The sequence below is a fragment of the Vanellus vanellus genome (genome assembly GCF_965231255.1).
Source record: "Vanellus vanellus genome assembly, chromosome: 21".
Classification (NCBI taxonomy): domain Eukaryota; kingdom Metazoa; phylum Chordata; class Aves; order Charadriiformes; family Charadriidae; genus Vanellus; species Vanellus vanellus.
The window spans coordinates 7,193,815-7,208,030 of NC_138926.1; the positions used below are offsets into that span (position 1 = coordinate 7,193,815).

General features: G+C 47.1%; 2 protein-coding genes across 2 annotated transcripts in view; one reads left to right on the top strand and one right to left on the bottom strand.

Annotated features, from left to right (window-relative positions):
- CRYAB (crystallin alpha B) overlaps nt 1-14,216 on the bottom strand; it is a 278,708-nt gene that overhangs the window by 131,243 nt on the left and 133,249 nt on the right. The gene's annotated exons all lie outside the window — the stretch shown is intronic.
- PTS (6-pyruvoyltetrahydropterin synthase) lies at nt 1,371-6,402 on the top strand. Its single transcript, XM_082493880.1, has 6 exons — nt 1,371-1,519; nt 2,386-2,465; nt 3,885-3,907; nt 4,934-4,990; nt 5,293-5,363; nt 5,890-6,402. Exons 1-6 carry the CDS (start codon nt 1,446-1,448, stop codon nt 6,029-6,031), a joined length of 447 nt encoding a protein of 148 aa, XP_082350006.1. The 5' UTR covers nt 1,371-1,445; the 3' UTR covers nt 6,032-6,402.

The window sequence follows — 14,216 nt, forward strand, 5'->3', positions numbered from 1 at the left end:
CCTAGCAGCCCCTTCCTGTGACTGGTGCAGGGAAGGACTGCTGTGTGCACTTACTGTATATAAAGATAATAATCTCAAATTAGGCACGTGACCAGGGAGCGGGCCATTCTCAAAGTTTTAACAATAGCTCCTTGGACACCACAGTGCTGTGGAGTGGACGGAGTTCAGTTATTTTAGGTATCTCAGGTGAGTATTGCTCTGTGAACTGCTTCTCTTTGGATTGCTGTGTGAACACCTTACAAGGGCATTCAGAGCCTGCCAGCTGTCCTTTGGCATACCCACCCCTGCACACTGGTGCATTTATAAACACACTTGCAATTGTCACGATATAACAAATCACAAGCAAGTCAAACTGTTGGCCTGCAGCACAAATCATTGCTAACATTACCTCTACAGGATAAATGAGAGGATGGAACGCTTGAAAGAGGAAAGACAATGAAAAGACAAAAGGCAAGATGCACAAACTTCAGGTCTCTGATCTGGTTCTGCAACACAGCCCGGTCCCGCCCTGCAGGAAACTCTTCTGCTGTTTGAGCTTGTGTTGTTTCACTGATTCACTTTTTTTCAGGCACATCTCAACACATTCTGTTCCCGGGCTTCACATCCACCAGCCCAGCAGCCTAGATAACGCAAATGAAAAACTTTGATGCAGTGGAAGATAGTTTTTGCATATGTTCTCTAAAGCAGAATATGAACTAAGCTGAGAAGTTTGCTCATTGGTACGCAATACCCTGACTTCTCCCTGTACCAGCGTACCAAGCCCACTTGGACGGAGATGAACAACAGCAATTTGAAATGGAAAATGCAATGCATGTTTTTTCAGTTTCACATTCCATCCTTCAGAGCTGATCCTTCTCTTCCCTGGCAGCCCATGCAGAAATGTTTTAACAGCTGCTTCTCATCCTCATGGTGATTCCCGTGATTTTGATTGCTCTTCTCAGAGAGCTTCCAGGTTTCAGCACCACTCCGCGACTGAGTGAAAAGTGAGCTAGTGCACAGCTGGTGTAGGAGAGCATTTGCTGCAGCGGATCGCACCGACGGTCCATCGCAGCTGCTGTCCTACCTCTGCGTTTGGTAGGGCCGACACAGCGGCTCTTAACAGCCTTTTCCACTTTTTCCCCGTATCACTGGCTCGTACCAGATCCCCGTACGTTCGCAGGAGACACCCGCGGGGGACGAGGAGGAGCAGCCGAGCTGCGGCAATGAACAAAGCGGGCATTTCGCCCACTTGCGCGCCAGGGCAGCCCCGCCGCACCGTCCGACGGGAGCACCCCGCGGAGCTCAGCCCTGCGCCCCCCGAGGGACGCCCGGCCCGGCCCGGGGGGGCCGGGCACCGGCTGCGGCCCGGCTCCGCCCCGCGGCTCCCGCGGGAGGCGCTGCCGAGCCGCCGCTGCGCCGCGGGGCCCGGATGGAGCCGCGCAAGCGCCGCCCGCCGCGGATCTGCCATGGCACCGCCCGCCGCCCGGCTGGCCCGGCTCTCCCGCACCGTCTCCTTCAGCGCCTGCCACCGGCTGCACAGGTGAGCGGGCTCGGCACGCCCGGCCCCGCCGCCCCGGGACGCGGGCACAGCCGCGGGGCGGCCGCGGCAGTCCGGCTCCCCCCCCGCGGCCGGCGCTGCCCGCCCTCCGCCGCGGAAAGGCCGGGCGGGGCGGGGCGAGCCCCCTCCGCGGAGCCGGCGCGGGGCGGCCGCTGTGCCGGCTGCTGCTGCTGCCCAGCGCTTCCCGGTTCTTCTCGCTCCAGTCCGTTTTCGGCAGCCTCCAGCGGCCAGTCCTGATTTCGGACACCAGCGCTCGGCTGGGCTGAACGAGAACGGAAGTTTCGTTTTTAAATGGGACGAATTACGCTTGCGGATTGTAAGCAACTCACCGTGCCCCTCATTGTCGCCCTTTTCACAATCCGTACATATTCCTAAAGAGTGCCTTGACCTGAAGTATTCCTCGGAGTAGGCACTTGAGTTTCTTCAAAGGAAAACTTCAGAGAGGGAACTCGTCCTTTGTACTTCTTGGAGAAGCTCCCTAGGTGTTGTTAGTTAAAGAATAATACCCATAGTTTGCTCCGGGCGCTTCCTCCTAGGAGCCCGCGTGATTTTGCTATGTTCATATTATGTAAGTAGCTGTTAGTATTTATACAGCAGTGGTATTAGGCAGTTGTTGTGAAACGTGCATATACAAATACAAAACCACAGCACAAAACCCCTGTTGTCAACAATATCTTTTCATGGGCTGAGTACTCCTCCGGTTATGTTTGCGCCTCCTAAGCAGGAAAAGCTAGTGGGTTAAATTTGGGGGACAAAATAGATGGAAGAGCTAGAAAGCAATCACAGTTGAAGTGAAGCCATAAACATCTGTAACAGATCCTGAAATGCCATGTCTGTATTTCTCACAGTAAATCACTGAGTGATGAAGAAAACCTGAAGCTATTTGGGAAGTGCAACAATCCAAATGGCCATGGGCACAACTATAAAGGTAAGGAGTTGCTTATATGCGTAGTCATGGACAGAGGCTGCTCTCAGGCAGGCTGGTTTGAATGCAGAATAACCTGTGGGAGAGCTGGGCCAGTCATGTCTCAGCAGTCTGATACGGCTTTTAGTGGCTGGGTTTGCGTTTTTTTAGAATTAGAAGGAATCCTCAGCAGCAGAGGGGTTGAACCATGGCATGGATTTGCAAACTATTAGGTTAAATAGATAATAAGTATTTATCTCACAGTGTCACTTCATGAATCAAATCTACTTGTTTATAATCTGCAAAATCATTGTGTTTTGAATTAAGATTTTTCTAAGCAAAAGACATCCAATTTGAACAGCCGGTAAGCTTTATTTGATTGTTATTTTCACAGATTCTTCTCCTACTATCTATACTCTATGCATATAGAATTGGATCTCTTCAGTTATTAGGCTGGCTCCCTGTTTAGCACTGGGTATTGTAGGTACCCTGAAATCTCTGCTGCAGAGCTACTAGCTTTACCAGGGAAGACAGACTGACGGATTGCTGGACTGAAGATCTGTCCCTCATTTTGAAGCTGACTTACAGGTGCAACAGTTCTTGCTTTCTCATGTAAGAACGATATTCCCACGGTAAAAAAAAAAAAGAAGTTGCTGGAAAGCTAGGGAGATGCTAAAACTGTTCATTGACGGGGGAAGAGAGAGTGAGAAAAAGGGCACAAAGGGGCTTTTCAACCCCAGAGGAAAATCACAACTAGGCTCAAATCACTGTCTTTCTATTTTTGTGAGTGCCCCAGTGAGCTGTGGTTCTGTTCTCGGCTCCTGGGGTTAGTGGGAAGGAATGCTGAGCTTATAAGGATAATGTTTCTAAGTGTTTGTCTCTTTTGTTGAAAGGACTTCTGGGTTGAAATGACACTGTGCAGTAATTCTGGCTCTTAGAGAGTTAGCGGCCACTTCATCCTTTTCTTTCCTTCTCTGGTATTCCATGATGTTAGAAGACTTACAAGCTGACCCTGCATCTTATGATGTCGGGGGTCGGGTGGTTGTATGGGCACCTAGGGTATCTGCATTGTCCTGAAGACTTTGCTGATCAAAAGACCTTGATCTTGAGTGTGCAGGGCACAGGCTGTCATAGGGAGTAGGTACTTGGGAAGTCACCTAGTCTTCTCTCTGCCTGCAAGGGGCACTTCAGGGATAGTAGTGTGTCTCTGAGCATCAGACCTGGGAGAATGACTTCATCATTGAGCTGGGTGACTCTGTCATTATTCTCCATGGAGTGGATACCCATTTTATTAAAACAGTCCCACTTTTAAGTGCTGGGAAGCCTGCACCAGTCCTTGTGGATTAGCGATGAATGGATTGTCTGTCCTAGTCAGTAGTGTACTTTGTTGTGAGGTTGATGGTGTCATGATGTCATCGTGACCTGGTATTTTCTTTTTTTCAGTTATAGTCACTGTGCGTGGAGAGGTAAGTGTGACCAACATTTTTTTTCCGGTTCCTTAGTGCGGTGGGATAGATGGGTCCCCATCTTCCATAGCACTGACGTTCTAGCTCAATTGCTAGGTTTCCCAGGGTGTTTGTGGAAACTCTGTACACCTCACTATAGAAGAAGGTTTTCTGTAATCACTGTCCTAGTCACCTTGCCTCTAACACGGATTTGCAGGTGACCGTATTTAATCCAAGGTTCGTAATCATCCTCTGGGCACATAACTTAGTCTGCTAGAGCCTCACTGCAGTATGTATAGGCTCTGGTCAGATCTGTGGGGCACCTTTGGATGACTAGTGAACCACAGGGAGGCTTAGCACTTCCAGTAACTGATTCCCTCTGCTGTTTTATCAAGGTATTTTGCTGCAAATATAAAAGGAAATTCTGCTTTCGCAGTTGTTTTTCACCTTTCGTCCTGTCATCATTGTGTGTATTCTGCAGAGTGAGTTGTTTAGAGTTTGGTTTTGATGTTTTCCAAACAGCTTTTTGAAGATTTCCAGTTCATAGGAAAGCAGGTTTCTATTCAGATCTGAAACCAAAATTTTAAAGCCTCTTCCTTCTACATTCCCCAAACATGCTGTGAACTACATGACCTAATTTTGTTCCTGGAGCTGTGCCTTCTCCAGATGGGAGGATGCCCTGAGCTCAGGCTGGTCTTTCTTTTGTCCCAGGTTGTTCAGCCCAGGAGTTTAATGCCCGTTTCCCTGCTTAAGGTCATGCGAGATTGTTGCTTGAAGAGTGAGTGTTTCAGTGAGTTTTTCCTCCCTGGTGCCAGCTTTTATGAGAGCGTGGAATCACTGGAGTTGTTTGTATGCTGTATCTAGCCTTTGGGAACATCACAGGAGGAGAGCTGGAACGCTGTGTGTGAAGGTGGAAACATATTTTTCTTACAGCTCAGATGTGCCGAGCGCACAGATGCTCCCACTCTGATTTGTACAGGCTCATGGCAACCTTGGTAATAAGGACGTGTAGCTAGGCTACTAATCTCCCTTTTGTTTTCCCTGCAGATTGACCCAGTCTCAGGAATGGTTATAAACCTGACGGACCTGAAAGAATATATGCAGGTAATAGAACTATTTTCCTTCACATCTCCTGGGAGAATTGGTGAGAGCTTAGCAATTTGTCTAGTACCAGGGTGGAGACATGGTGAGTTGATGATGGTAGGAAAGAAAGAAGAAATTAAGGAACAATTTAAGACTAAAATGCTTTAGTACCTTGTCTCCAGCCAGGAAGTTAACAGGTGGATGTAGGGATCTTATCCATTTTTTACATACTGTTGCCGTGCTCCTGTCCTCTTCGCATGGGAATTTGAACCCCAAGTCCACTGACCAACTGGGACAAGATTGTCACTGTTTTCTTTCTGCAGGAGGCAATCATGGAACCGCTTGACCACAAAAACCTGGATAAGGATGTGCCGTACTTTGCTGAGGTTGTGAGGTGGGTGATGGAGACTCCCCGTGGCCCTGGTTGCAGGGTCAAGGAACAGCCTTCAAGGCTTAGTCCTACATCTCAGAGAGCAGCCTTGATACCTTTGTGTGCAACACACCTGTGACACACACTTGTGCGCATCAGGTGCTGGGTGCCCTGCCTGCCTTCCAGCCCTGCTGCCATGCAGCCTGCCTCGCTGGGCCGGGCCGGGCACAGGCCTGCTGGGGCAGCCGCCGTCCTGCATACCCAGGAAGGCACCACTTGGTTGCACCTGAGGACACCTTTGCAGACTGGCACTTGTCACATGAGCCTGCTCTGTGGACAGCTTGTGGAGACAGATATGACCTGTTAATTAGACCTCATTTCATCCATGTTTGCTAGCAGTGGTTCAAGCCCCACTTAGATTCAGGGTGTCATCACGTGAGAGCTGCCTGCATGGCTCCCTGTGGCCTTTAGGATCTCCCCGGGCCCGTTCTGGGTACAGCCTCAAATATCATTGCTGTGGGTTCTGAATGTGCTCGTATTTCACTCTTAGCACCACAGAGAATGTTGCAGTGTTCATCTGGGAAAATCTCAAGAAGCTCCTGCCTGTGGGAACTCTTTATAAAGTCAAAGTGTATGAAACGGACCAGAACATTGTCGTTTATAAAGGTGAAGAAATAATCCCTGAGAAGTGAAATGAGCTTCAGCTCTATCAGTCAGAAACTCTGCTGCATAATCAGATCAGTGGATTACTTCAGCCCTGCTCGCTGTTTCCTACACCGAGATACTGGTTATGTATTACATAAGGACAAATACAGATGTTTCACAAGAATTCTTGCAGCAATCTAGCAGTTTGGGTTCTCAGAATTTGTTGATTTGTTTGCTTTTTCTCGAGACATTCCTGTTTTGCAAACCCAAACCGGCAAGCTGATGTCAAGTTTACAATTCTGCCATGTTAAATAAAGCAGCTTTCTAGAGAGGAGACAGCTTGGCAAATGTACGTCCTGCCTAGTTGCAAAAGGCTTTGATTTTTCTCTAATTAAACATTGGATTCATTTATGATTTTTAATAACCTGGGCTTTGCTGCTGTTTTGCTTCTTCATCAAACAGAGAAATGTTCTGGAGAATGAGAACTGCGCGATTCTTTTTTCTTTTTTCTTCTATTTTTTTTCTTTTTCCTGTGCTATAGACTCATTTCTTCTTGTGGCTATCCTGTCTTTCTCTGTATAAGGAACTGGTATACTGAGCACTATAGTTGCTTACAAGGCAATTCCCAATCCAAACTGCAGAGCTAAAGAGAAGAGTAAGTTGTTAAGAATCAGCATGAGAAGCTGAGGGAACTGCGAAGTTGGAACATCACAGGCCTGGAGGTGTCAGAGTGCCCTGATGCATGGGTGAAAGTGGAAGTAGGCAAGAATAAACCCTTAAATATTGTTTTTCCAGCTCATGTCCCAAAGATGCCACTCTTGTGAAGTTTTGCTGCGAGCACTTTTCATCTTAGAAAATTCTGGTTGATTTTGTCTTGGTTTAGTGCAAGTGCTCACTTCTTAGACACCCTGTGGTGCTATGTCAGCTCAGAGCAAGTGCAGACATACAGACATAGTCCCCACCTTGCTGAGGAGTCATCCCTGCTACAGGAGACTTCTCAATCTGCATCTGATCGTGGACAGCTGAAATAGTAGGGGAGGACCTGTGGTGCCTTGAGTCCGTAACCACTGAAGCCCCCTGAAAGCTTGTTGGCACAAGCAGCCAGATCAAGCATGTTTATCTTAGGGAAGTTTTTGTGGTGGTCATCAGTTACTTGGTATTTTCATCATCAGAATCGCATGTCGGGAAGGCCTTGTAGAGAAAAGAATCACTTGGTATGCCTCAGTCATCAGGGCTGCAGATTCCTGCTGTCGCTTGCACATAAGGAGATGCAACACTGCCTAGGTTGTTACAAAAGATGAGACTGTGAGATGAGTTCAAATGAACACTAACCAAATTATTCTGAAGATTCCTGAAATTGTAGGCATACTGTGAAAGGTAAGTGCTGGAAGAGGAATGCATGTAGAACCAGTTAGGGAACCGTTATTGTACAATTCCTGTGGCTAAGGGCCATAAGAGCAAGTGATAGTACAGTGCGTGATTTTCTTTATCACGAGCAGCGTCCTGAAGAGTAATTAGATATGGCCATGAAGAATAACTTACTGCATATAATTAAAAAAGTGATATCCAGGGTAGTAATTCCCTCGCTTTTCAAGGAAATTATGCATCTGAGTAATGGTAGCAAGCAGCACCATTTAGAAAGGTTCAATGAAACTTGCCTCATAGTTAACCTTGGCCACACTGTACTACAGGCTGAGGATAAAGTATCCTTCTGTAGCTACCAGTTCTGCTAGAAAGTAGTTTTTACAGTTCCAAAAAATAGTGTGACTGCTTTATATGAGGACAATTCTGTGCTGTCTCCTGCATTGATCCATCTTTGCTCTAACTTTCTGGATGAGCTTCTAAAGGGGAATAGTAAGAAAAGTCTGGAGATGAGGGATATTCCAGCCTTCCCTCTTTGGCAGAGCAAAGCCTCTGCCTTGGGAGCTCCAGCACTGGGGTATTTTCCCCTCTTGAAGATAGTGCTTTGGTGAATAATTGGCTGAAGTTTCATTCCAGTGTCACACAAGTAGAGAGTCCCTAATAAGGGACATCACAAACTCTGGACGAGTAATGCCAAGTTAAAGCTAGATCTCTCATCCATGATCATCAAAATACTGTTATGATCTGGAGCTCAATTTTCTGAAGAGGAAACAGCAAGAGGATTAGTGGGGTTGGGATGCCTTTCTGTCCCTATCTGCCAAAAAGCTGTCTGGCTTACCCTGTACAGGATTGCAGTGTATAGGCCTCACCTTTATTTGTGTCTTTATGTGCTCATCTGTGGGGTCAAAGCCAAATATTTCACAGTATTCAGAATCACTTCACCCCCCATCCCCTCCCCGCCACATCACAATGAAGCCAGGAAATGTTTGGTGCGAGAGCCAAGTTTCATTCCTTCATTTATTTAGATTAGTTTAAGAAAAAATTACTTTCCAGAAGTTTGAAAATTCCTAAATAAACACTATCCATATAAAAATACAAACAAGAATAATAAAATCAAGACATTCAGTGCCCCATACAATCTTGCCCTACTGCAGAATCAGCTGTTGATTAAAAAACAAGATAAAAAGTACCCACCTCGCCATTCCAGACAAGCCAGAAGATAACCAGAGAAACTTTATAAGGCATCCACAGAAACAGCAAAATGTAGGGGATGCTGGACCAAATAACAATCTGGAGCATAAATTCCCAAGGCCTGGGCCTTTATGGAGGATACCCTGCCAGCAGGATCTCCAGCTTGTCCTGGCGAGGGGGTCTCCTCCCCAGGTAGAGGGTTCGTGGGCGCACTGTGTTTGCACTGGAGGCTTTAATCTGGCTGAGGCATGTGAATCCTGAACCCATAATTTCCCCTCCCAGTCTCAATTCTGCTTCCAGCAGTTTTGGTGAATATACTGTGGGGGACTGTGCCAGGCTGTCACTGAGGCACATATGCGCCCGCACACACACGCACAGACGTGTGGTGTGAGTGCAGGTCCCAGGCTGCACGGCCAAAAGCAGACCTCTCCTCGAGCTTCTCAGCAGACGCTGGTACCCTGATGAGAAGAGGGCCTTCGGCCTCTCAAGCATTTTCATGCTTTTTTGTGCTTCACAGAACCCTCAGTGATGAGGAAGGAATTAATTCATGTGGTGTTCCTTTGTTAGATGGAGTCTGCTCTTCACCGTGTTATACTGAAAAGCTAGAGCAGAGTGATCTCTGACTTGCTTTGAAACATTGCATCGTGCTGAGATTGATGGCTCTGGGAGAGGGGAGTAGGGGGAGGATCAGCTCTGTGGTCATATAGGCCTTCATAATTTAATGTAGAAGTGCAATTACCATCCTAATACACAGAAGAAGTGAATAGTTTTCCTGAGTAGATCAGCTGCCTGCCCTCCTATGCGTACCACAGGCAGGGAGGAGAGGTGCAGCACAGCTGGGTCGTCATCTCTTCCTGACTTCTAGGAGAGCAGTTTACTTGTGACAAGGAGCAGTGGCAACTGAATGACAGCTATGAAGAAGGAGCTGCTCTGAACAGTGGAGACGGAGTTGGGGGTGGTGGTTGGTGGCGCTGTGGTTGTTTCTGATTCTGAAATGGAAGGAAACCCCCAGGGTTGATTAGAAGTCCAGAGGACCAGCTGAGCTACAGACCTACTCCAAGAGGCTGAATTTAACACTGATTTCTCAGAAATGAGGGGTTAAACCCACGGTAGGGGAATGGGTTGTCTGAATATATCCACTGACATCAATGGACCATCATCAGTATAGGCTCGAGGCTCCCAGGTGGTAGGAGATTCTCTGGAGTACCAGAAACATCTGTGGCAAAGCCACAATTTCCACTTTGTATCTGCATGACAGAGTTGATAGGCGAATGAAGCCTGTGCCGATACCTGCAGAAATAAATAGGCCTGTCCTCTCATTTGTAGCTGTTTAATGTCCCTTAAAGCAGAAAGGAAGCTTGAAAATGTTTTAAGGTCAACATTATAACCTGAAATGCCTCTAGCTAGCTCTGGCACTCTAGTCTTTTTGGTTTTGCCTTGTCTCCTGACTGCTGGAGAGATAGATATTCTTCAACTGCAGGTACAGTGAGTCCATCTTTCCCCTCTCCCAAAACACCAGAGCACAAAGGAAGCCCTTGCTTCATGTCTGTTTCACCCTACTGTTTGAACTGCCCAACTGAAGCTTATTTACCTTTGTTCAGAGTCACAGTCTTGAACTTGACGGATTTATCAGCGAAGACGGTATACACCCTGTGGAAGGACGGAAGAGAGAGGCTATAAAGGGGACAATAAGGGCAGATGAAGACACAGGAACGATGAAGTCATCCTGAGATCACTTATATTGCCCTTCAGGCATATTGCACGTGTTTTTTTGTGGGTATTTTTTTAACATCTGAAACACTCTTTCTTCGTTCCTCTTAAACTGCTTTACTGCCCTTCTCTGGGTGGGATACGAATGCCTTGTAACAGGGTGGCGGTTTATTGTGACCATCTGCTCCCTGTAATTAGAATCACTATTGTCATGAACTATTGCATTCTTCCTTCCCGCAGATAAGTCCAATCAGGCTAATGGCTATGGTTTCCTTTGACAAATATTTCCCACTGATGCAACTCCATTAGTGTTAATGGAAACAAGAGGGGTGATCAATCCATTCATTTCCATAGAACTAATCTACATCCCTACTAATGTGAGCAAGTCTTTAAACTACGAGCCCATCTGTGGGGTGACCTCTATGAAATAACCACAATGAACAAAACACCCCTCTATTAAAAAAACAATTAATGGCTTTGCAGAATATGTTTCTTTGGTATTTTCAAGAGAAAATCTGGAGAAGGCTCAAGGGGTTTGTTTCAACACCTGCTCTGGAGGTGGGCTCTTGTTTCTGTGTGTTATCAAGGGCTTACATGGACAAGTACTGTCCCAGCTGAGTACTTAAAGGTGGAGTACAGTCTTACCTTATTACCACGGAAGATATGTTACTGTCTGGAGATGTCCATTTTGCTGCCTGAGTCGCATTTAATACTGCTGTGTCAATAGAACTGCAGATCTCCCTGTATACCCCATCCCATTCTCCAATGGAGTCATTTTGTGGGGATAAGGCTTGCAGTACATATTCAGTCACATTCATGCTGTCAGTGTGGTTTCTGTCATCACTTATTGTAACTGCAAACAGAGCGAGTTAGACAAAGTAAGTTGTCTGTTCTGTAAGACAGCCATCTCCAGACTCTATGCCTTCAGGGTTTTCAGCCAAGGAAGTATTTGCTCGCACAGGGCTCTCTATGTGACACGAGTGCATGAGAAGCCTGCAAAGAGAAAGTGATGTACTCTAGTCCTCCCAAAACCACAGGAAGAAGAGCCCCCATATCTGCCCCTGCCTCAGTTAGGGAACAGACCAGGAGGAACTCCTCAGCCACCAGAGTCAGCCCCTGCTATTGCTTTTGAGCAGTCAGTTCCTCCCTTCAGCCCATAGCTGAGTGTGCCAGACCCCACCCTTTCTTCCCCACGTCTCTGCTCCGTGTTGCTGTGTCACCGCTGTGACTAGTCTGCACAGTGTTGCTGTGTATCATGCTTTTGTTGCAAGCAGAAGTTGGACAATGAGCAAATGAAGCAAGACGATCTGCTTGCCAAGGAAGAAGCGACTCCCCAGCTGTCTCCCAGCCCAGGTTGCTGTGTGTGCTGTACTGCTGTGACCCTCATGGCTCGTAGCACCCTTCAGGTCCGGATTATTTCAAACGAAAGCTGCCAAGACTGTCAGAAGCTACAGGAGCTGATGTGAGACAATAGCTAGCATCAAACTTGAACTCTGTGCTCAAACAAGGAAATAACCGCAATGAACAAAACACCCCTCTATTAAAAAAACAACCAACTGCAGCGGATGCTCCTTGGGTGAGATCTGAAGGAATCTGTGCCAATTTACACCAGCGGACTACCTCCTCCCTTGCAGGAAGGGATCAGGATATGTCTCCTCTACTATTTTCTCAGCATTTAGGTTTTGCTCAACCTCAAGGCAAAGGGAGATTTTTGTCAGGTCTGGGAAACAGGGTCAGGCTGCCATTTACTCTGCAGCTACGTTCTTCGTTCTTCGTAGTATTAGAAGCCGTTTTCTGTGATTGATACTGCATATCTGTCAGCACCAAAGTAACCTCTTCACCTTTGTCTTTAGAGCCATTACCACTGAGAAGGGCAAATTCTCAGGAAGAAGGAAAGGGAACAAAACCACAAAACGACTTCCCCCAAATTCTGTTTTCAAGAGCATTCAAGTCCTTCTATGCAAGTTTAGGCAAAACGATTAAGGGAGGAAAAAGCACCCTAAGGAAGGAAAGAGAATTTGGGACTGACCCTGTTGGCATGAACAAAGAATAGGAACAAAGAGGTAACAACTAGCACCATTTACCTAGCTCCTGCCTGAAAAAAAAAAAAAAAAAAAAAAAAAAAAGTGTTAGACCTCACACATTTTAAACACATCTAAGAACAACACAAGACTCAAGAAACCGGCTGGGGTAGGGGCAGAGGAGACGCATGTCTGTGCAGCCTGTGCAGCGTGAAAACTCCGAGATCGAGACAGAGATTGCTTACCTAGGTAGGTTGTGTTTTTCTTGTATGTATCAGGTTTCACGGTTACAGTGAAATTGCCTGCAGTTGCATTCAGGAGCAAACGACATCTTTCTGTGTCTGTATATGCTGGGACAATTAGTGTCCCAATGAAGAGGAGTTGCACCAAGAAGAGGAAAGTTGCCATGATCCGCTTTGATGTCTCTGCTTCATGCACCTGCACCTGGGAACTGAAAAAGCCTCACACTTTCCAGCCTATTTATACTCCGTTTTTGATGAGGTAAATGCAAATATTTCATCCTCACATGTACACACCCCTGATGGGAGGTTCACTCATGCTTTTAGAGATTACTTCCTTCTACCTGCTTAGCCTCTGAGTGAACTGTTTAAAATAAAGGGATGCCCAGCTGAGAGGGATTAAAATGGACAGTGTGCATGTCACTCAGGAACCCATGGGCTGGAAATCAAGTCTCTGCATGCCTATGTTCCTTGAGCTGCCTTTGCATGGTAAACACTCTGTTGTGTGCTTGCATGCTCGTAGTTCCTGTAATGTCTTGCAGAAGCCCGCATTCTGGAAATGTGGAGGAGCATCTGCAGTCCTGTTTCCAGCCCTGGTCCCGGCTTTTCTTTGAAGCCAAACAATTCAAGAAAGTGTGGAAAACCCAGCAGGGATACATCCCTGTACAGATGTTCAAATGTAGCCTCTGCTCCACCTTGGAGAAAGCTGGATGGTGAAGGGCAAAGAGCCTGTGAAAGGATGGTCTCTCTGACCTTGGACCATAACCCCCTTTCACAGCACTTCACTGATGAACGCAGCACGCTTTTGTTAGGGGGCAGATCATTTATGTGATTCTTCTCAAGCGGTACCATGACAAGTCATTTTGGCTGTTCCCTTCAAATAATATTATATGAAAAAAAGATCGAGTTTCTCTTTTCACTCCTTCCACCTGCCTGGATTTCCCGATTCTCCCCTGCAGGCCATTGGCTGGGTTTTTCAGAAGCTGATTTTGCAAGTGCTTTTTGAGCCGTGGGGTGGTGCTGATGTGGGGTGAGTTATTCCAGCGCTGGTGAGAAAGGGACAACTGCTCCATTTTTGCGAGCAGGGAGGGTTCCTCCCGCATGCCTTCTGCCTTGTTGGGAAAGGAGCAGTGGGTACAGTTCAGAGCGAAACCCAGAGTGTGTGACGCCCAGTAATTAGAGATGGTGATGATCCTGAATCAGTCCCCCTGAAACGGAGATCACTCCAGAACCTGCTTCCAGTGCTAATTCCACTGGGGGCAGTTATTTCCAGCAGTCAAAATGAACAATATACTGAATGCATGGGTACTCCAGATGAGCGGGATCCTCAAAAAGGAGAAGGGTATGCCCTTTCTTTCCTCCTACCTGCCTTACACTTGCAGACATACCATTGGCAGCCGACAGGAAACTCCTGGAGGCATTTTTGACGCCCTTGTGCTTTAGTCAAACCCACCTCCTCTGCTTCATCCCAGGCTCCGCTGAGTCACCCATGTGGCTGGGAGAGTGGGAGGTCAGGATTTCCCTCCCTGTGCTCATCTTCCCTTTTTCCAGCCCCCAAGCACCTCGCCCAGGCAGGCCTCGCCACCCGGCCAGTGGCCTGCAGGTTTAGAAAGAATCTGTTGTGTTAAATGTTTCAAATAGAAGCTGAACGGAAGTGGGAGAAAAAGGGCGAGTTCAAGAAAAAGAATAGGTGAGTTCAGGACAAGCAG

Excerpts from the sequence above, each read along its gene's own strand:
- PTS (XM_082493880.1), top strand. The coding sequence starts at position 1,446 with ATGGCACCGCCCGCCGCCCGGCTGGCCCGGCTCTCCCGCACCGTCTCC. Across the intron at positions 3,908-4,933 it reads TAGTCACTGTGCGTGGAGAG|ATTGACCCAGTCTCAGGAAT; the intron begins GTAAGTGTGACC and ends TTTTCCCTGCAG. Across the intron at positions 5,364-5,889 it reads TACTTTGCTGAGGTTGTGAG|CACCACAGAGAATGTTGCAG; the intron begins GTGGGTGATGGA and ends TTTCACTCTTAG.